This window comes from Myotis davidii, unplaced genomic scaffold (assembly GCF_000327345.1).
Source record: "Myotis davidii unplaced genomic scaffold, ASM32734v1 scaffold450, whole genome shotgun sequence".
Classification (NCBI taxonomy): domain Eukaryota; kingdom Metazoa; phylum Chordata; class Mammalia; order Chiroptera; family Vespertilionidae; genus Myotis; species Myotis davidii.
This window is the reverse complement of record NW_006282385.1, coordinates 1,559,655-1,583,580: the sequence shown is the minus strand read 5'-3', so window position 1 is coordinate 1,583,580 and position 23,926 is coordinate 1,559,655. Positions and strand designations below refer to the sequence as shown.

Sequence of the window (23,926 nt, the reverse complement as noted above, 5' to 3'; positions counted from 1 at the left end):
ATACAGATTTTTAAAAATTGAAACATTCTTTTTAAAAAATATATTTTATTGATTTCAGAGAGGAGTGGAGAGGGAGACAGATAGGAACATCAATGATGAGAGAAAATCACTGATCAGCTGCCTCCTGCACGCCCCCGACTGGGGATGGAGCCCGCAACCCAGGCATGAGTCCTAACCAGAAATCAAACCCTGGTTCATACGACGCTCAACCACTGAGCCACGCCGGGCAGGCAAAAATTGAAACATTCTGATCAAACCTAATTTTGTTACTACTGACAGTACTTTATAATGTTTTCAATATTTAAAAAAATCAGGAAAAAATTGCCAACTACAATAATATTTTTTCTTTGACACCAAAATGAAATATAAAACCAAAATATCTCATGTCATTTCATGAACATACAGAAATCATAAAGCCCTTTCTCTAGTTATCATTATTTATGCACTTGCTTTAAAATGTCCACATGTGAGTGGTAGTGATGTTTATTAGAAATCAAGCTTTATTTTTCTGCCCTGAGATTCTTGCTTAAGGTGAAGACATTAGCATTCACCTCATTAATGCCAATATGAGCACATTCGAAGGCAGACCTTGCATGTCTGAGCACTGTCTCTGAGTTTCTAATGCTCTTTCAGGAAGGAATGTGTAAAGAAGTGCTTTCCTGCAATTCAGACTTGAGAGATAAACAGACTCATATCTTCTTTGCCAATAATTACTAGTAATGTTTTTCAATGGGGTGAATATGATGTGACATGCATAATAATTATCACTTACAGGAGGGCATTCAGGGAATAATTTAATAAAATATGCTGGTAAAATTAATTCCACCTTCACAATAATCAATCAGGAACTTCATACTGAATACTTCTTACATTCCCTTCACTATTAAAGAAGAGATAGGAAATGTACAAATATAATCATGGAATCATAGATTCTGAGAAAAATAGAATCCAGCTAGTCAAGATGTACTCCAAATGATTTCCTTCTATCTATTGGATTTCAGGGGGTTTTCATCTGTTTATTCATTTTTAAATCTGGAATATTTCACATATCTTTGAAGCCCCAGCACTTATAGCACAATAGCTGCCATTGAAAGGCATACAGTAATGTTGGTTGAATGAATGAATAGATAAGTTCATTAATACACTCATCCATAGCAAGTATTTGACTTGTTTGTCAGTCATTAAGTGTAGAAATGGTCTTCCACACATTTCAGACAAACCCTTTTGCTATCAGATAGCTGTGTCCACATTTCTGTTAGGTAGATATTATGGGCTGTGGTACAGTTAAGAAATTTTTATAATGATGGGCTCCTATGGGACAATCCACTCTCTACATATAAGAAAAGAAGCTCAAGTGTGGGCCAAACACCAGGGTCCTACAGAAGGAGAAGGAAGTCTCCTTTGTTCCAAAAATGGGACCTGTGTGGGAAGGCCCTGCTTAGAGAAAAACAAAATTATCTCAGAGAAAATAGGGGGCTAGGAAAAGTAAACAATGTATTAAATATAGATATATATGGGTGGGCAAAGGGAAGTGTATAATTGTGAATACACAAAATATAGAGTTTATTCCTGTATTATTTATTAATGATTGTATTATTTATTTGTATTACAACAGTAAACCCACTTTTTGCTACTCCTGTATTTATTTCATTAGTAATTTTTCTTTAAATCTAAAAAGCAATCACTTCTGAAGCAACTCAGATTTTTAGTCAGCTATAAGCTTCTCTGACAGGATGCCATTGTCCTAAAGCACACCCTTCCATTCAGCAGGTGCCTGTTGGCCTCCACGCTGATTCTCAGGCCGATTTCTCCCCCGAACTTTATGTGATAAAAACCACCTCTCTTTTTCAGGATTGCAAACCAGTCATTATTGGTTTGAAATTCAATATTTACTTTGTTTTATTTTTTTCTTTATTTCATTTTTTTTCAAGTCTCAGCAAAATTCCTGGCTTTCTATATATTATATATTAAAATTTATCTTTATTATTGAAATTACTACAGATATTCCCCCCTCTCCCCCTATTTACTTCCTACCCCCACTACTCTCCTCCCCAGGCCTTCATCACACTACTGTCTGTCAGTAAGTTATGTATATATGCACTTAAGTTTTTTGGTTAATCTCTTCCCACCTCCCCCCTTTCCCTCTGAAATTTGTCAGTCTGCTGCATACTTCACTGTTTCTGGATCTATTTTGCTCATCAGTTTATTTTGTTCATTAGATTCAAAATATATATGAGTGAGGTCATGTGATACTTGTCTTTCTTTGACCGACTTATTTAGTTTAGCATAGTGCGCTCCAGGTCCCTCCATGCTGTCTCAAAGGGGAAGAGAGCCTTCTTTTTTAGAGATGCATAGTATTCCACTGTGTAAACACACCACATCTTTTTTATACGCTCACCTACTTATGGCCACTTAGGCTGTTTCCAGATCTCAATTAACTATCTAATATAATAATAGGGGAATATGTAAATTAGCTGGGGTGCCATAACATCACCACCGATCTACAAGCAGCAGATAGCTATAGGAGGGCAGGGCAGCGGGCGGAGGTCTACAGGAGGGCAGGGAAGTGGGCGAAGAGCTACAGGAGGGTGGGGCAGTGACTAGGAGAGGCAGAGAGCTACCAGTGGCAGTGGGAGGGATGGCCAGCTGAGGCAAGCATCAGCGAGCCATGTGCAGATCTACTAGTTGTAAATAATGCTGCTATGAACAGAGGGATGCATCTATTTTTTCCAACTCTTAGGATATATTCCTAGAAGTGGGATCACTGGGTCAAATGGCAGTTCCATTTTTAATTTTTTGAGGAAACTCCATACTGTTCTCCATAGTGGCTGCACCAGTCTGCATTCCTACCAAGAGTGTATGAGTATTCCCTTTTCTCCATATCCTTGCCAGCACTTGTCTTTTGTTGATCTGTTGATAGTAGTCATTCTGGCAGATGTGAGGTGATACCATATTGTCATTTTAATTTGCATCACTCTGTTGATTAGTGATTTTGAGCATTTTCATATGTCTCTTGGCCATCTGTATGTCCTCCTTGGAGAAGTGTCTATTTAGGTCCTTTGCCCATTTTTTATTGGATTGTTTGTCTTCCTTTTGTTAAGTTGTATGAATTTTTTATATATTTTGAAAATTAAATGTGTCATTGGCAAATATATTCTCCCATATAGTAGGCTCCCTTTTCATTTTGTTGATGGCTTCTTTTGCTGTGCAGAAGCCTTTTATTTTGATGTAGTCCCATTTATTTTTTCCCTTTGTTTCCCTTGCCCTAGGAGATGTATCAGCAAACACACTGCTACAAAAGATTTCTGAGATTTTGCTGCCTAAGGTTTCTTCTAGGATTTTTATGGTTTCACAACTTACAGTTAAGTCTTTTATCCATTTTGAATTTATTTTCTGTATGGTGTAATTGTTGGTCTAATCATTTGTTTGCATGTACCTGTTCAATTTTCCCAACACCATTTATTGAAGAGACTATCTTGACTCCATTGTATGCTCTTGCCTCCTATGTCAAATATTATTTGAGTGTAATGGCTTGGGTTGATTTGGGGTCTCTGTTCTGTTCCATTGGTCTATATGCCTATCTTGTGCCAGTAAAAGGCTGTTTTGATTACAAAGGTTTTGTAGTATAACTTGATATCCAGTACTGTAATCCCGCTAACCTTGTTCTTCTTTCTCAAGGTTGCTCTATATTATCTTCATGCTCAAGGACACATTTTTTTGTCCTATTCTTTATTGACTGGGCAGAGCAATTATCCAGGATTTTTCTCCACACACTTACTCAAAGGCCAGTTCACTTGGTTAATGTAAAAGGTGAGCATTACTTGTGGTCATGTCATTATGCTTATTCAAGGGGCTTGAACTGGACCATGAATTTGTCATCATTATTATCATCGTCATGAACAACAGCAGCATTTGCTCAAGGTAAGTATAAAATAATGTAATATTAAAGTCATGGTTCATGAGACAGTGATGTACACCATGTTTATCAAGGTATGTTCCTTTAGGCACCTACACAAGGAAGGCCTGGGCTACATATTCAGTTCTTGAGGCATATGGAACTCACTGAATTGGAATCTTTTGGGTAAATGCTCTGGGATTTAGATATGTGCAATGATATCAGCATAAGTCTTATCTATGTTAAGGACTGAGAACCACTATGAGACTATCTGAAGGCTTAATATTCTCTTCCTATATTAGCATCATTTTTATAAAGACACAAGTTATAAATTTAATTCAGCTAATTCTCTCCTCTATACCCAGTGTCCAAAATTGCCTCTATTGATTATGTAAACTTAGGAATCAAGGAAAATATATTAGGAAGCTTTTTAAGAAGTTATGTTACTTAATAAAGCTTTTTGTTTCTAATATCTAACTGTACCCATGTAGGTGTTATTCACCCCATTTCTTCATCTTTGATTCACATGCAGGAGGACTAGGGAAGCAGTCACCATCCATCACAGAACAACTCTTTATCCACACACCATTCCTCAGGCAGCCCTTAGACTTGTTTCTTCCATGATGAATGAGCTTGGCCATCATGCCACAGTCATTCAGTGGGATTATCACCCACTTGGATAAAACTGAGCGCACTGCATTCCTCCATGCCAGTCCCCTCCTCCTTCTAGGTTCTATTTTCTCAGGGAAAAGCATCACAGCTCACCAGATTCTGAATTTGTCATACCAGAGCGAGCTGTGACTCTGTCACCTCCAATACTCAGACAACCTCAGTGTTCTTATTACTCCTCAAAAACCACTTTCAAATATCTCTCTTTCTTTCCAGTCCCTTCATTGCGGGGTTGCCAACACCAATGTCTCTAGGCCCAGAAACAAAGTTAATGTGTGTAGTGTCTGCCTTTCTAAATTTAAGAACTGACAATCAGATCTCTCTCTCTCTCTCTCTCTCTCTCTCTCTCTCTCTCTTAGATACACACACACACACACACACACACACACACACACACACACACACTGATGTTGTCCAAACAAAACAAATGTTTGTAGTTTGCAAGCCCTATTTAGTTTTATCTTCTTTATTCTCTTTTTTCTTTTATTCCTTGATTTCCCTGACAACCACTTTTCAAATCTCTGTTCCTATGTATTTCACCTGTTTAAATTTCAAAGGCAAGATCATGCAGTTATTTTTTTATGTGTCTTACTCACTTCAGTTTACTTTCCAATGTCTTCCAGGTTTATCCATATTGTTGCCAATGCAAAATCTCCCTTCTTTTTTTATTAAAATGAATAATATTCCATTGTATACAGACTGGGGCAATAGAACTGTAAGTTATACAGTTGTGAGTATGCAACACAGAACTTATTTTTGTATTGTTATTTATTATATTTATCCATTATTGTATTATGTTCCATATGAACAACTGTAAACCTAATTTTGCCCCACCCTGTATACTCAGTATTCCTCATCTGGACTATTGAGTGCATGATTTTCACACTGCCACTGATGTGTTTCTACTAATTCTCGCTGTCACAGGTATAATCCTTTAGCAGTTAAACATGGCCATACTGTCTCCTTGTCTGGAATGGCATTAACCAGTCTGAAGAAGGAGGTTAAAGGAAACAGGTGGAAGTGTACGGAGCTAGAGCAGAAAAAGTATTGTGGGTGTGGCTGGAAACTCTAGGCTAGACTTCAGGAGGGAAGATTTGTTTTTTTCCACCTCCAAGTGGGAGGCTGGAGCGGGGTCCAGGTGGGTTCCAATAGCATGACGGAGTGAACAGAAGGCCTGGGTCTCTCTCTGCTCTCTCCTTGTAATATGTTCTCCCCACTTCCTTCCCTTTGCTGTCTCCTCCTCCCATTCTCTCGTCTTTCTCTTTTCTCTCCGCTTTTCCCAATGCTGCCTAACATGGCTTCCTAATTCTTATTAATATGCTTTTCTTTTCACTTCTCTTTTTTCCCTCTCCTTCCTCTTAAGCTCTCATATCTTTTCTACCTCAGTCCCTTCCTTTAAACTCCATAAAATAGCATATGAACTTGGATAGCCTAAAAAGGTACATTTATTGCTTTATACAGGGTGGGGCAAAAGTAGGTTTACAGTTGTTCATATAGAAAATAATACAATAATTAACAAATAACAATACAAGAATAGACTCTGTTTCACATACTTATAACTATAAACCTACTTTTGCCCAACCTTGTATTGCCCATTATCAACCTAACAATAGAAAACATGGGATGTTTCATATTTGGACAAGTAGCCTTGTCCAAAAGGCTAGTTAAATTTAGTTATATGTAGTCTATCATTTGTATTTGTTTTTGAAGGGCATTTTCTCTCTGGTAAGTGACCCTAAGTAGAATGAAGGCATTCTTTCCTTTGTCATAATCAATTGTATACTGTGCATTGAGGTTCAGTGTTGTAGGAATTATATGAATACTGAAGGGAAATTTACTGAAGTACTGTACTTGCTTCTTTATTGCTATAAATTATCTTAGTCAAAATGCCAAGAACAGATAATAGCCATTTTCAACCTGGGAAATACATTAAAATAATAATGATGTGGGCAAAAGCATAGGAAAACTTAATAAAAATATTTTTAAGCATATCAAGTAAAGCTTCAAAATATGTGTAAATTAAAGAGCTATTATTTAACATTTATAAAAAGAAATAAAAACACTCTGACCAGAAGTATAACAATGTGAATAAATGTGTATTTAAGCATATGCATAATTCCAATGAAACACACAAATATATATATATATATATATATATATGTTAGATATTGTTTCTGTAGAAAAACATGTATATAGAGTCAAAGTCATACATTGCTAGAATAAGAGAGACATGAATAATCACCTGAAATTTAATATATTTTTTAAGGTAAAGAACTCACCATTCAGAGAAATGAAGAATGAGGGATGAAAAATGAAAACAAGTCCATTTTGAAAGGGGTACCTCTTTATATCCAGAGAAATCTGGGGGATCCTGCTTGGTTATAGTTTTGCCTCCCTCCTCCTAGGAGTCACATCAGATAACAAAAGACTGGTCCTCAGGATAAGCAGTCGTCAAATGCCCTTGGTCCCCTATAATGGATATTGATTACCAGCGATGGTCACTGTAGCCCAGATTATGTGGTTAATCCCACGCACTGCCTGGTACCTAAAGAAAAAAACACTAGGAGACAGGGATAGGATATGCCTACCTGCACTAGAATAAACGGTGAGTGGCTTCCTGAGGATAGAGTCCAGAGACGTGCTTCAACGAGACAGGGTGGGTACCAGAGATGGACAAAGAACACACAAAATACTCCGTGTGCATAGAAATACAGGCGTGTGATGGTTGTTTGCCTTTGTATTAGTAACTCTCAGGGAAGAAAAGAAAGATTTCGGGGGAAATTAAGTACCACACTGAAAAATCAAAGTAGTTCTATTTCTATGGCCCAAACTTGCACAATGAACAGAAGAGCCAATGACAAGAAGAAAGGACATTGTTGCAACCCATTGGCTAGAATTTGAACTCTGCGTGGAGACGTACAATTAATGGTAGAATGAGGCGAGGAGCTCTGAGGCTTTCCTGTCTAGGAGGCTTTGAAAAATTACAGATGGAGAACAACACAATTCAAGACACATCAGTAAGAGATGTCTGCTGGCACCGAGGAGGGGAGGTGGAACCATCTTGGTAAAAGAGGCTTATGAATACATTTATGAAATATGACTGTGATATTAGAACACTATCCCATATAAAGTAGGTAAGACTTGGAAGGTCTTGAAAATGCTTTTTGCGTAATACATCGCATTTATCTTTTTTCCTTTAACTGAAGAACATTTCATCCCTATGCTCACATTCATTGTACATTGTTGGATGGGTTGGTCCCAGCATACAGAGGTGACAGTATCCAGGTGTCCCAGAGCTTCTGGGTAGCTGCATTAGCTAAGAAGAGTATGGAATTTCTCTAAACCTCAACTTAGTAGGAGGTGAAGTTAGGAAAACCAAAGGATTTCTTTTATTCCATGTTGGTTTTTGAGCCTGGTTAGTCTGTCTACCACTGTCCTCAACCCTACTCTCACCAGTTGGTCTAAAGCTGTCATCATCTCCCCACTGGCCACTGCAGCGATGCTTGCTGTGTGGTTATGGATTGTTGAGCTTTGGAATCACCCACCAGTGGGCAGGTGGGAGAGGTAGATTCCTGGGCCTCCCACCAGACCTAATGAATTGAAGTAGCTGGAAGTTGATCCATGGAACCTGCTTTTTCCTCTCTTCAGGTGATTCTTTTGGGCCCAATTATTTGCAAAACACAGTAGCAGAGCATTCTCTTGATTCATTATAAAAATCTACATGAGAAGGGATTATCTTCCTCTCTACTTGTATCTCTTGGTTATTAGACTCAAATGCAATATTAATTTCAGGAGAATACCAGGGCTTACTGCCTCCCAGATGGCAGCCCCTAGGTAACAGAAACTATTAGAGCACCATTTGGAAACTAATATTCTCATAAATGCCAGCCAGTGGTAACACAACTAATCTTTACACATTTTATGTACAGTTTTTACTTCATCATCCAGAAAAATCAATCAGACCAACACCAGAATTTTAAACCTCAATATTAACTTACAGCATCCAGGGAAACCCTTTCATTTTACAGATGGGAAGACTGAGAGCCAGAGTGTCTGTGACATGATAACACAAGTATCCTATATCAGATCAAAGATCTAGGAGTTCTGACAAAAGCCCAGGACTTTCCCCTTTGTATTATCAGTCTCTTTTCCTTCCCTTCCTCCCTACCCCTCTTTCTTATATCAGAATGACTTCAGCTATTCTTTATCTCTGATCAAATAAGGAATGACAGGGGTTTTTTTTTTCATTTCATGTTTTTCTTCAGTGTTCAAAATTTACTTCAAAGGATTGATTCTCTTAGTCTTTCTAAGTCATAAGTTGTTTGGAAGAGGGAAAAGAACTTGACTGTTCCTTACAGCACCATAAATAGTTTATAGTTGATCAAAATGCATTTTTATCCTAGATACCACTACAGACTCATTTTCTAACGAAGTATTTCCTTGTCAGTTTCTGTTCTGCAACATTGCAGTTTACCTTCAAGGAAACTGTTTATATCTGACACTAAATCTCTTGCGGTATATCTCCAAGGAACATATTACAATCATTATGACCACAAATGATATCACTGCAGTCATATTAAAGAAAAGATCCCATAGGTGACAAGTGGCTTCGGCATAAGAAAGGTGATATTTACATCTCAGTCAGATAACTGTTTTGTCCCACTGAGGCGGAATTACCTGACAAATTAAATATCTTTATTTGGATGGCAAGGGATGATGAGAGTTACTTCCTGATACGCAGAGGAATATATCTACCTTGAGTCAAATCACTAGTGTGATTTTCATTTAACATAATTCACTTTGCTTTGAGTATTTTATTGCCTACATTCTCAATAAAATTGCTCCCATATTAGACATTGGTTTACACTCCACAAACATTAAGTTGATCATTTTAAAGTGGGTATAAGCTTAAAACAGATTCCTTCATTGCCCAGACTTAAATCTTTATTAACTTTTTTCTTTAAACCTGAGCTTGGAGTTCTCCTTTTAAAAAATTTACTCAACCTAGTTCAAAACTTCTTAGTTGGGTTAGCCACCCTGGCTTTTAAATTTAAAGCCCAAATGTTACATGTAATACACTTTAAGAATATTTAACACCCAGTACTTAATATCAAACATTTCTTGAATAAATAGAATTTCCTATGATTTGTATTGTTTTATTTGAGAATCTACAAAGAAAACAGATTATTTCAAATTCCACTTTTTAATATCTAAAATGAAGTTACTTCCCAAGGTACCAAATCCCTAACGGTTTTCATTACATCATCACATGCTTATAAGTTGTTACTAGAATAGGTGCCAGACCATATTATGAAAATGTCTGGCACATGGAAGCAATTCTGTATAATGAAACAGTTAAAAAGTAACAGTTAAAGAGTCAGACTAATAGTGCTCAAATCTTGTCTGCTCTACTTGGATAACTTCGCACAGCTTCTCAAACTTTCTGTACATCAGTATCATCATTTTAACAGTATTTGTTTAATAGGTTGCTGTAAGGATGAAATGATCTAACTAAAGTGCTGAAATCAGTGCTGGGCAGAGTGCACTATATACATATAGTGGTTATTATTATTTTATAAGTAGAACTACTATTACATAGTATAATAACTGTTGTGGTGTGCTGTTGTATTATTATTATAGTAGGCTCTCAGTAACTAATTATGGAATAAGTGAGCGAATGAGGGAAAACATTCTTTTTGCCAAAATATTTGAACTTCAATTTTTATTACATTGAAATACACAGGGCATTTTAACTAAGCAGTATTAGTAAAAACTGGAAATTTCATTTGATTTTTATCTCAGTTCTTTTCCTACAAGATGGTTGAGGATCCTAAGGGCCTGGTCTGGGCAGACGGGATCTCTTAGGGTAGGGGTTGGGCGAATAGAGTGCCTCTTTCCAGATCCTGGTCTCGGAGCAGAGAGTCAAAGATGGGAAGGGGAGAAAACCAAGATCCGCAAAGCAGAGAATCAAGCCATCAAAGGATGGTCCAGAAGCCAAGTAACAGGAGAATCAGAGAGTAGAGAGTAGAGGATATGCCTGAAGTTGTCATTAGGGCAATTCCTGGGGGAAGGCTGTTGCCAACAGATGTGATTCCTGGGCAGGGAGGCCCTATTTAAGATGCCAAAGACTGGTACTGCTTACATTGCAACAAATATAACCACGACTCCCTTGTATTTTAGGCTAATGCACATACTCCTACCTTGAAAAAAAATAGCACACTTGCACAACCTCATCACAAAAAAAAAAATACAAAGTATCTCTTTCAGTAGCAAAAGTAAAACAAGCATTTAAATTTCTCCTGACACCAACACATATACCAGAGCATAACAATGTGATCTCGGGAGGGGGTCAAGGTTGGGGGGAAGGGAAATCTGCAATACTTTCAACAATAAATATGAATTTTAAAAAAATCATCAACAGAAACCAAGGACTAGAGGCTATGGCAGATACTGAATCTAATATTTTTTAGGCATCTCAAAGATCACTTGGGGGAAGAGAAACAAAAGTAACAGAATAAATGTCAAATCAATAAAGTTGATTTGAATCTGAAATAAGCATCTTTAGAAAATGATCTTCCTCTAAATCGAATTTTTCCTCAAGGGGGATAGGGAATTCTAGCTTGAGCATGCTTGCAGATGTTGAATATTCATCTTATGTAACAGAATGCAATTTGCATAATGTGGGGCCAGGTCTGCATGCAGGAACACCTTCAGGGAACTCAGAAGAAGGTTCCAAATTAACAAGAGCATTCCCCACCTCACCACAAAAGGAATCCACAACTCACATTTTATTTTCTTTGACAGATTTTCCAGATTTGTTAAAGAAAATTTATCAAATTTCATGGGAGCCCCCAGAGAATGTTTCTGTTTAAGTTCTGTGTGCATGTGTGTGCCTGTGCGTAATGTGTGTGTGTATATTTACCTGTAGTTTTTTTTGATGAGGTAATTTAACAATAACAGAACTAGTATTTAACAACAACAAAAGCAAATAAAAACATTTTTCCTTGAGGCACTATGACTTCGATCTATTGATTTTTTGCTCAACGGATAGTAGAAAGAAGTACTTTCATCTAGGTCTCTAATGCTGGAACCTGTGTCAGGAATTAACTCTTAACAGCATTATAATGTATGTATACAGCACATGTTAATGCAAATTATTTGTAAAGAGTAAATATTCCAGAAGAGGTTATATGGCTGGAAAAGTGCTCAACTTTATAAACACAAAATAAGGAGGCTTGCTTAGAGTTAAAAGCAATATACATTTTGATATTAGAAGTATGTTCCCAGTAAAATGCTTACATATTTTGAATTCTTATTTTTAAAAAACTAGTCCCTTTAAATGTTTCTCTTCACCTTTCAGAATTCACATTAATTCTTCCTCTTTTTATAAAATAATCTTTTACAAGAGGTTCTCAAAGACAAGTACATTTCTAAATAGAAATAAAAAGATTATATTAACATCAACTCTTTCAAAATTGCTCAATTTTCTATAAACTGGGTCACTTTTTAAAATATGCAAATACACAATTTTACAAGGTAATAATGTCATTCTGCTGCTTGATATGCTGATATTAACAAACACGGATGAATAATGAATAAACAGCTCCCACAACACTGCAGCAAAGATAAAAAACGGCAGAGGCAATAGACAGGACTTTCTCATTTTGTTATTGCTGCTATTGCTATTGCTGTTTTGCAAACATTGAAAGAAGGACCAAAGACTACGGCATGTTACTTACTGATGGGTAGAGATAACCTTCTCCATTCATGGCTATGTACAACCCTGTCTTCACTCCCTGGATGGCAACAACGCGCAGTCCCACTGGTATGAGGTTGAACAGTGCTGGAAAGATAAACATGGTCTGTCACAAATGGGCAGAAAGTAGCAAGGCACCGCCATCACCAGCCTCTCGTTTATTTTATTTAAGAAACATCATCTTTGTTACAACCTCCTGAGAAGTTCCAAGTAACTAACTTTTATTTCTCTTTCTAATTAAGAAGTGTCTGCTGTGAATAGTATTAGCACTTGAACTTTAGTTTGTAGATCTTAGCACTCTGCCTATAGCATTTTGAAGAGCTGGTGGGAAAATGAGCAGAATCAAGCCTGTAATTATGCTTCTAGTATTACAGTCTCTGACACCTCTTGATACCAAAGTAATCAGCTGTAAAGATTCTCAAAGAGGAGAATTTAAAAAGTCCAAGTTGACTGTTTATCCTGGCCTTTCCTGCAGAAGGTGTGCTTAATCATTGCAATGTAGCACAGCCCAGAGCTAAAAAGGTAATTCCAAAACTCAATTACTGTTGCTGAACCAACAGGATAACCCAGCAGAGCCCAGGAAAGATGTGCATCTGACAATGTGCTAAATCTAGACAGAACTAATCGAACTGGATGCAATGCAAATTTTAGAAAGACAATGCTCTTTATTAACAGTTCATAAAACCATTAGTGAAAACTAAAATACAAGAGGAAAAAGTTCTCAATTTTACCTACCTTAGAGGAAAAGAAATCATTTGTTACCATGTTTTGTTTCTTCCCTTATCGACAAAGAACTGTTTTTATATGTTGTTGTTTTTTTTTACAGAGTGGTAATGTTATATTGGTTTTTTAAAAAGTCTTAACATCTCTTTAACACACTTCCATGCCATGTCACATGTTGACTGTTTAGTGGGTTTTCTGGCAACATGTTTAGTAATCATTTGATGATTTGGGAGACTTTATTATAGATACATTTATAAGAGAACTATTAATTATCCACAGTGAGTCTGTCTGCTCCCATCCAAGTTCTTTTTAATTTACATGTAATCCTAAACAATAGAACCAGGACAGAATAGTCAATACAAAATTAAAATGTTGAAGTAAATGTATAAAATATTTTCACTTTTTGTTTATCAACTGTATTACATAAAAGGTAAATAATTTGAAAAATGTGGAAAATTTTGACTTCAATCTATGGGTCTACTCAGTATGTAGATATATATCGTGCTCTATATAATTTGGAGGCATATTTTTAATAGCGTAGACAAAGTTACACCTTCTCTTCCAGGTATTACATCCCGATCCCAGCATCCAAAGATGTCTGTGCTACACAACTGATAAAAGGCAGGTGGTGGCTGTAGGTAATTTTCCTAGAAGAACACTCAGGGGCATATATGATTAGGTAGATCATTACCTTTCATGATACAAACTAACATTGGGCTGTTCAAACTGAGGAATGAGATTTATATTTGCTTATTTCTAATATTTAATATTAAACATGAATGTGGAGTTGGTGAATATTATGTAGCTCTTAGTATTCTTTGTTTGTAGAAGACCATTGGCCATTTTCACTCTTGTTTAGGACATCTGAACTGTTCCACCTTCCTCATAATTTGAAAGGATGGGCACCAGGATAATTCCTGATTTATGTGCAAAACTTTTTTGGGGGAAAACATACTTGTATAAGATGTCTGTGCTACACAACTGATAAAAGGCAGGCGATGGCTGTAGGTAATTTTTCCTAGAAGAATACTCAGGGGCATATATGATTAGGGAGATCATTAACTTTCATGATACAAACTAACATTGGACTGTTCAAACTGAGGAATGAGACTTATATTTGCTCATTTCTATTGGGGGAAAACATACTTGTATACCTGACCAGACAAACTAGTCTAACCTAATATATTTAAATACTCTAAGCTTCATATCCCTAATGGTATCTGTAGGTTCCATATATTTGGTATAGACCAGCTGGTATAATTCACAAACTCACCAAAATAAAGGGATGTGGGAAAAATAAAAATGATAAAGGACAGTCTAAAATGATCTAATATTAAACATGAATGTGGAGTTGGTGAATACTATGTAGCTCTTAGTATTCTTTGTTTTTAGAAGACCATTGGCCATTTTCACTCTTGTCTAGAATATCTGAACTGTTCCGCCTTCCTCATAATTTGAAAGGATGGGCACCAGGGATAATTCCTGATTTATGTGCAAAACTTTTTGGGGGGGAAACATACTTGTATGCCTGACCAGACAAACTAGTCTAACCTAATATATTTAAATACTCTAAGCTTCATTTCCCTAATGGTATCTGTAGGTTCCATATATTTGGTATAGAGCAGCTGGTATAATTCACGAACTCACCAAAATAAAGGGGTGTGGGAAAAATAAAAATGATAAAGGATAGTCTAAAACGACCATACTAAAATTAACACACTGGGTTTTTCTCCCAGGATTTTGTTTTGGACCTGAATTATGAATACAAGTTACCATGTATGAAATGATAATAAGAAGTAAATCCAATAGTCCCTGTCATGTGGAAGACCATCCAGAACTGACCATGTTGGATACATGGGGCTAATTAAAGCCACGGGTCTCCACATTAATTGAGACATCATTGTATTTTTTAATTCTTTTAGTATTATACATAATTATAAAGCAGTGCCACAAAGTTTAGGGGAGTGAAAATAATGAAGTCCAAGCTATTTTCTTTACTCTGTGGAATACTCTATGTCTCCGCAGAGTAGTGATTTTCAACGCTGGCTGTACTTTCCTAGTAAAACTAGGACGTCCATGTCCAATCCCAGATAAAATCGGAATCTCAGGAAGTGGGTATAGGGCATAATCCATTTATTTTGAAAGCTCCCCAAAGGACCCTAAGATATAGCCAAGATGAGAAGCGCCATCCTAAGGCTGGTGGGGTGGTGGTAACTGTGAGCTATCGACAATTTTTACATATCAAGGTATTATGTTGAGAATTTCTAAGGTGAGAGGGGTTGGTTTGTGTGAGGTTTTAACATTGCTGTAGTTACTAGCATATTGATATTTCTGTAGTCCTACTCTGCTTGCAGTATCTAGTAGGTCTGGTAACTGGAACAATGGAGTTTGGCAGTGTCACTGCTTTCCTGTGCCAGGTTTTAAAAAAAACTTTTTTTAAAAAAAAAAAAAAAAAAAAAAAAAAACCTGCATGGCAATCCAAAAGCAAAATGAAGGGAAGAAAACCACTCCCTAACCAAATACCATAGTCCATGGTACTACCTCCTACCATAGTTCATAGTTCAAGGAGGTAGAAGGGCAGCGCTAAGATTTTTAAGGAAGTGCCCCCTGAAAATTACTGTGGTCATGAAGCAACCCAAGTGTTCACTTCATCTTGTGAAAGATCCTGTGAGGGCATAAAGAAGTCAGTGATAAACAGTCAAGTTGCTGCAGCATCCTCTCTGTTACCAACTTTTTTTTTTTTTGCGCCACCTTTTCCTCCCGGAGGTTCCTGGATCTCAGGCTGGAAGCCCTGGGATGACATCAGTATCAGCTTCTCCTACCCGCTGGCCTTTCCCTCTTCTTAATTTATCTAAAAACCGTGACAAATGCAGCTTAGCAGGTGGTTCTGACTTTGTCTAGTTCTAAATAATTTGCATTTAAAAGCGGGATATGCGTTGAACTCAAATCACAAAGATTTGAAGGTTTAAGCCTCAGGCTTGTCCTGTTAGTAAATCTGGGTGGCATCCGGGCCACTCTTCAGCTACTTCTCCTTATTTTCCCTAATTATGGATGACTAATCCTTTCTTTGTGTTCAGAGAATTATCATAAAACTGAAACATGTTGGTGAAAAATTATATCACACCCTTCCTCCAACCAAAAGGACAATGCTTTCATCAGGAACTGTCTCTAATACTCACTCTCAGTTAAAGAATACCTTGCTGGACTAACAATTTTCTTAAGATTCATAAGACTACTGCAATGAACCCAAGAAAAGAAAATACCTTAAAATCCATCATTAACAAAAATGTATACTTTAGTTCAAAAGGTGACAGTACACAAAGGTAGAGTTAGTTAGCAATTCCTATTGCTTTTGTAAAGCCGCTATAATTCTGCCAAGTTTTATTAAATTTTATAGTTATACAATTTTTATAGCCTTTTGAGGAGAGGACCTGTGTCTCACCCTGCTTTATACTGTTCTGCTACGGCTCTGCAAGTGTTGAAATGGTAACAAAACTAGCCAAATTGGCTTACAGTGCATAAAAATGCAATGTAACTTTGTAAGAAAAGAAACTGCAGACCAGATCTTTGCATAAGAATTTCACTCCCTTGAGTGTGGGCAATGTGATTTAGTTCTGGTTTGCTTTTACACAGGGGCTCCTGTCCCTGCTTCATGCCCCAAACTGTTCATCTGCAGCATTTAGGGGGATAAGAACTGATCTCAAGAGTTACCAAGAGATTCTTCTGTTCCTCCTAATGCAGTTACACAATAGGAGGAAAGAAGCCGCATTCATTTAGAGAACAGCAAGTCACGTATCTTTTAGTATGTGAGCTTTCCAGTTTAGTGTGTGATATTTTTCAGATAACCAGACATAATTATGTGTGCATGTATACAATGTCTACATCTGCACTTTACAATTTAGAAAATATTGTGCTACTTCTTCAATTCTGAATGATTATGCTTTTAAACAAAGTCTACTTGACCATTCTGAATCTGATACTGATTCTCATCACTAAAAGGAACCAATTCATTTGGCACTATAAAAACCAAAGAAGAAGGTAGGAAAAAAATCATAAAACATTCATTTGAAGGAAATTATTTTTCTAAGAATTCCAATTCTGCAGCATCTTCTACAGCTATATTTTATTTCCTTTTTAAAAAAAAAACACCTTTTATCGTAATAGATGACAACAGCCTCTATTCTGATAAATCAGAGAGTCAGCTCTTGTGATCAGAGTTAGGAAAATTAGTTCCTTTGCTCTACTAGACTCTGGTCAAAGGAAAGCAGAGAACATTGAAGTCATCAGAACTTATTAATATCAAAAGTTCATGACCCCCATAACTGGGAGTCGTAAAAAAAGGGGAACGCCTTTTTTGAAATAATTGGCAAGGAGTTAAAGATTTAAAAAAAAAAAAGAGCAGATGTATGTGTGAACTTGAACCAGGAGAATTGACATCTTCTACATCTTTTACAGGACAAAGATGGTCAAGTGCCGATAATTTTAAAACATTCAACCTAATTATAAAAATGCCAAGTAAACAATGACACTGGTCTTTTAATAAAAATGCCTCCTCTTTCTTCTGTCTGAATTACTTTACATTCTCTTAGCTTAAATCATAAAAGGAAATAAAAAATAAACCAATGAGCAAATATAATAGGGAAAAGTTAAAAAATATAAAAGGATGATATAATAGATACATAAAGGGAAAACTATTAGATATTGAAAAAGAGTAAAGTATAGATAAATCAAAAAGAATTTTAAAGTTAAAAGAAAAATGAAGCAATATCCAATTTTAAAAAAATAAACACAGTGGCTTTAAAAATATTTGTATTTCACATAGCAATATCAATTGCAAAAATATTCTATTTCATATTATTAGGTGCTATCAGAATCAGTATTAGTGAAACTTTGATTACTAGAATTTAAAATTTAAAAAAATGCCTATAATTGGCTTACATGCATTCAAATCCTTCCTTCTTGGCATTGGAATGAAGTTCGATAAAGAGTAAATGAGCCTTGGTCAGAAATCTCAGTGGTTACAGCGTTGGCCCCTGCACTGCAGGGTCCAGGTCAAGGGCAGGTACCTGGATTGCAGGTCCAGTCCCTGGCCCACGTCTGAGCGCATGTGGGAGGCAACTAATCGATGTCTGTCTCACATTGATGTTTCTCTCCCCCCACCCCCACCTCTCTCCCTCTCTTCCACTATCTCTAAAAAAAAAAAAAAAATCAATGGGAAACATATCCTTGGGTGAGCACTAATAGTAACTAAAAAAAGGATAAATGATAAATGGATGAAAAGATTCAGATCCATTCCTGACCCACTGGTAATATATGGTTAAATATTTTTAATAAAATAAGGTTTTGCTTTTCACTAATTTTCCTGAGCAGTACAAAGTGTGTCTATTTTAGAACTGATGTGCTAAATTAAAAGGAATGAGATGCCCAGGTAAATAGAAAATGGGAAAGAAAAACACACAAAAAATGAATAAGGAGCGACACTAGAATACAAATACAAAGAAAATTATATATAAAATATAGTAAAATGAAGACAGACATTAATATGATAGGAAGTGTGTGGCTTTTTACTAAAAAATCTTATCACAGACCCAATTCTATATAGTAGTCAAACATCATATACAATGTATTTAGAGGCACACAGCCTTCAAGTCCTTTCTATAAAGAGATCCTTTCTTGTTGAATGAAAATGTTTAAAAATTAAATTTTTATTATTTAAACCAATTTGTATCCCTTGAGTTTCCAGAATTATCATTAATAAGCTACAGTCCTGATATAAATAACACTTCCAAAGTAAACATGTAACCAACTTCTATTTGAAAGCTCTAGGGTACTTATTTGACTTTTATGACAATGAGGTTAAAAGTAATAATAATATGTGAGTTATGACAATTGTTTGAAAAATACTTAAAATATTAACAGGGTTATCTTAAAGTAGCAGGTTTCTTTCGTTGCTCTATTAATATTTTCATCCATGTGGTCCAAGTAAAATTGTAAATGTTATTCTAGTTGTAACATTGTAAAAATGAGCCAACATAACCAAATAATTGCAAATGTATTATTTAAAAAGTAAGCAGCGTGTCTTCTACCAACTGTGTTAACATAACTGGCGGTCTGAAGTTGTCACTTACTAGAATTAGTGCTGTCATCCTTGGTTCCATCGAGAGCTCCATCGGGGTGCATTTGCAAGTAGTAGCCTTGCCTGCAATATAACCTGGTCACTATACCCTTGAGCTGGGGATCTGAAAGGCAAACACAGTTATCATAAGCCTCACAATGTATCACAATAGAATTTCTTTTTGTTTTGTTTTTTTTTCTTTATTTTTAAGAAACAAGAGGACATTTTAGAGAAGTAGCATCTTATATTTTGTGAGTCCCAGATTTCTCTGTATTTGTGAAACCTGGGGTATGCCAAGCATAGAAGGTAAAGAGAACATTGTTGTAAGCTGCATTTGTCAGCGGCAGAAAATGGGTCATTTTATAAAACTAATATGCGTGCATTTAAATTATTAGTTAAAATGATTAAACTACTTAATCTATTAGTTTAGCTGTTAGATGAGTCCTAAAATAATTAATCTAATAGTTTAAGCTAATATCATTCCGGATGTCAATACAAGAGTTTTATAAAGTTCTGACTCAAACAAACCACGTTAAAGCCCTATGAGTGGGTTTTAAAACTTAATTTAACAAGTAATCCCCAAGCGTGAAAAACCTGCATTTTAAAAAAAGAAATCATACTGGCCCTGGCCAGGTAGTTCAGTTGGCTAGAGCATCTTAACCAGACATCAAGGTTGCCTATTCAATCCCTGGTCAAGACACACAAGCGTCAACCAGAGAATACAAACATTAGAAGAGCAACAAATCAGTCTCTCTCTCTCTCTCTCTCTCTCTCTCTCTCTCTCTCTCTCTCTCTTTCTTTCCATTCCTGTCTTTCTCTCAAATCAACAAAAAATTAAAAAATTAAAACAACAACAAAAATATACAAACATTTCAATGCACATTATTAGAAAAAGCCCCAATATGGGGAATGTTGCCTTGATGTCTAAAGGGTCACTCTAACTTGCATGGAGGGATCTTTGGTTCTGATGCATGATCCAGAGGAAAATGAGAAAACTGGCTTCTGAACTCAGGGTGAGACCAAACAACAAGCCTATCCTGTGAGGTCAGCTCTGGCCACAATCTAGATAAATCAGACAAATTTCATAGATAACCCTACTCATGTATAGAACTAAGAAGGAGAGTAAAATTATCAAATATGGATTATGGTTCTTGGCCAAAGGTCTTGAGGGAGAGGACAATGGAAGTTTATTAAAATAAAAATGGACCTTATATAGAAACACACTTCCTCTCTCATGATTCAATGAAAACAGGACCACTCTAGTGATCAGTGCTTCACAAAGAGCCAGTTGTATCTTCGAAAATAAATATTGGCCGGTGGCTTTTCAAAAGCCACACCCATATCAGAACTAGATTTGATGTGGTACATCACAATCCTCACCATCTCCACAATTGCTGAAGGGGACATGCAAATCTGATCATGCAATCAAAACAAGAGGATGTCACAGAACAATGAAGCCTAGCACCTTGTAATCAATAGGAAAATTGTGGTCACCACCCCAACTCAAGTCTCCTCCCACTGGAGTGGTGAACACACAGATGATGTAAAATAGTGCACCTGAAACCTATGTAATTTTATTAACCAATGTCATCCCACTAAATTCAATAAAAATAAAAAAAAATATTCCTTGCTATAGTATAGTTGTATTTTTAAAAAAGAAAAAAATGTGGATTTGTAAAAAGGTGAACACAGTACACACACATGCAAAAACAAAAACAGAAAAAGATGTTCAAAAGTAGAATATTCTTAGCCTTTTGTTTAGTCCTCAAGAAATTAAAAATGCCAATATCTGTTTAAATGTACATCTAATAAAACTAATAACTTGAAAAATGACTCCATGGTACACAGATTTTCTTCAAAGTTAGCATAACATTATAGAAAACCTGAAACATAATGTATGAACGCCACAGCACCACATCAGTGTGATTAAACGGATTAGAATATAAATGTTTTCAGAAGGCTAGGATTTTAAAAAGAAACATCTAAGTGATTATTAGATCGTGCTATGTAGGTGCCTTCTTCTGTAGTATATAACTTTAAAAATCACATCACTCTAAGATATGCATTAGTGGGGGAAAAAACGACTCCTGCACCTTCGTCTGCCCATCACTCAGTAGGACTTGACTGGGCCATCAGCCCTCTAAGAACTGAGGACTTCTTTTCTTAGGTTTGCTGCAGCAGATTTTTGCTCACCACTGACAGCAGCAGCATAGAAAAGAAGAGAACAAAAGTAAAAAGGCAGCCGAGGAGAGGCAAATTCTTAGTTGCTATGAAAACAAAGAGTTTTAGAGATTGGCATTTTTTCTCTAAAATGTTTATGTTCTGAATCACTTATTTTAAATAATCGCACATTTTAGCTCCTAAATCTTCTGAACTTGAATTAACTAGGTCAGCCAAGGCAGTGCGAAGGCACAAGCGCCCTCACACTTGCACGAAGAGAGCCCTACTTTTATGATTTTTCTATTATCAGAAAATAAAAGAGATAACAAGTATTGATGGGAATGTAGAGAAAAGGGAACCTTCATGCACTGCTGGTGGAAATGTAAATCGGTGCAGCTACTGGGGAAAAAAAGTTCCCCCCAAAATTAAAAAAACTGAACTACCATATGATCTAGCAATTCAATTTCAGGGTACACATCTGAAGGAAATGAAATCAGGATCTCAAAGAGATATCTGCATCCCCATCTCAGGGATTGCATCATCATTCACAGTAAGCAAGATATGGAAACAACTTGTGACCATCAACCAGTAAGTAAATAAAGAACATGGAAATATTACAATGAAATGTTATTGTGCTTTAAAAAGAAGGAAACCATGCCATTTGTGACATGGATGAACCCGGAGGACATCGTGCTTAGAGAGCCCTGCTTGACCTCACTTTATTTCTGATAAGGAAGTGTGAGAAAAACATGGAATTGTGGTGTTGAGTTCTCATTCAAATCCAAGGAAACAAAATCAAATTGAGTTCTATTTATCTAGTTTCACATTATCTGGTATTTTCTTTTTAGAAACCATAACAACATTGTGTTCTTCTCAGGTGCCAGGCTCTGTTCCAAGTACATCACAGGACTAACTCATTGCTTCCTCACAAGTTATTTAATAGGAAGCCCTTTCTGACGAAGAGGAAGTGGAGACACGGGGCTAGGAAGTAACTTGACGAAGAGCTCATAACTAACGAGTGCAAAGCTGGCTTTTAACATGTTCCCGCCCACTTCCCTCCTACCCTATGTGGCTTCTATAAAATGAAGAATCAGCCATAACCAGTTTGGCTCAGTGGATAGAGCGTCAGCCTGTGGACTGAAGGGTCCTGGGTTTGATTCCGGTCATAGGGCATGTACCTTGGTTGCCGGGACATCCCCAGTGGGATGTGTGCAGGAGGCAGCTGTTCAATGTTTCTCTCTCATCGATGTTTCTGGCTCTCTATCTCTCTCCCTTCCTCTCTGTAAAAAATCAATACAATATATTTTTTTAAAAAAAGAATCAAATTGAACCATCTTAAAAACCAAAAATAAAACGGAAACCAATCTGGTTTGTTTTCTGAACCAAGGAGTTTAAAGATCAACCACATTTGTATCTAAACACAAATCCTGCAAATCTGCAGCCAAATCTGTGATATAAAGCAATGACATGAAGTTAGAAAGAATCAAAGTTCTTGAACATCTATTCTACAATCCAACCCACGTTGCCACTGGCTGCATTTCCAATAAATCTCTCTACCCATGCAATTTAATACTGTAAGTTTAAACCTCCTCCAGTATCACCTTCACCAACTCCATTCAAAAGGTATCTCTCCCCCTGACATGACTACTTATATTAACAGTATCTGCCTCCTAAAGATCAACTCCATGCTTGACTTTAAAAATATATATTTTTATTGATTTCAGAGAGGAAGGGAGAGGGAGAAAGACGAGAGAGAGAGAGAGAGAGAGCGAGAGAGAGAGAGAGAGAGAGCGAGAGAGAGAGAGAGAGAGAGCGAGAGAGAGAGAGAGAGAGAAGCATCAATGATGAGAGAGAATCATTGATTGGCTGCCTCCTGCATGCCTAACTTCCTGGTTCATAGGTCGAGGCTCAACCACCAAGCCATGCAGGCTGGGCAATGCTTGCTTTTTTTTTTTCCCCAATGAGTTGCCTAATACCTACAGCTACTGTCTTCCTGAGCTCCTTCATTCTTTTTCCATTTTCATAGCTAGCAGCAGCTAAGCCCCTCAGGGCCTCTTCTAGGTGGTCTTTCTGTTTGTACTGTGCCTGTTCTAATCCATCAGATCCTGAAATACACACCAACTTTTTGCTGGCGGCTCAATTACTCAAACACCCTGCCGCCATGGGGCCTGTCTCATCTGCCTGGCCTTGTTTTCCACCGCTCCCACGCAGTGCCCTGTTTGTCGCCCAGCCTGGGTCACTGTGGACTGCCTGCAAACACTCATCCTCTTCCTTCAGCCTGACCTGTCACAAATACGCCCACCAGCACAGAGCTGCCCCTGGAACATCTGTGCGCATACACCCACGTGCACACACGCATCCTTGCATAGTTAACTCCTTTTCCTCCTTGCCAAGATCAGCTCCATCAGCACTTCCTCTAGGGCACTTTCCTAACACCTCAGACAAAGCCAGATTCCTCCTTGAATGCTTTTATGGCAGCATATTTCATGGGTGTAACTTATTTTTTAAGCATCAAAATTATTTTTCTTTTATATGAGCAAAACTTTTTTTTTTTTTTTTGGTATGACATAGAAAAACATTCAAGTTATTTGAAAATGCCGGGCAAACA

At 36.8% G+C, this 23,926-nt stretch overlaps 1 protein-coding gene across 1 annotated transcript in view; it reads right to left on the bottom strand.

Moving 5' to 3' along the window:
* Window positions 1-23,926, bottom strand: part of FGF14 (fibroblast growth factor 14) — a 554,621-nt gene that overhangs the window by 105,773 nt on the left and 424,922 nt on the right. Inside the window, exons 2-3 of the mRNA XM_006752924.2 lie at window positions 19,172-19,282; window positions 12,304-12,407 (exon numbers count right to left, since the gene is read on the bottom strand). Of these exons, the coding sequence (XP_006752987.1) occupies window positions 12,304-12,407; window positions 19,172-19,282 (215 nt within the window). The remainder of the gene's footprint in view (window positions 1-12,303; window positions 12,408-19,171; window positions 19,283-23,926) is intronic.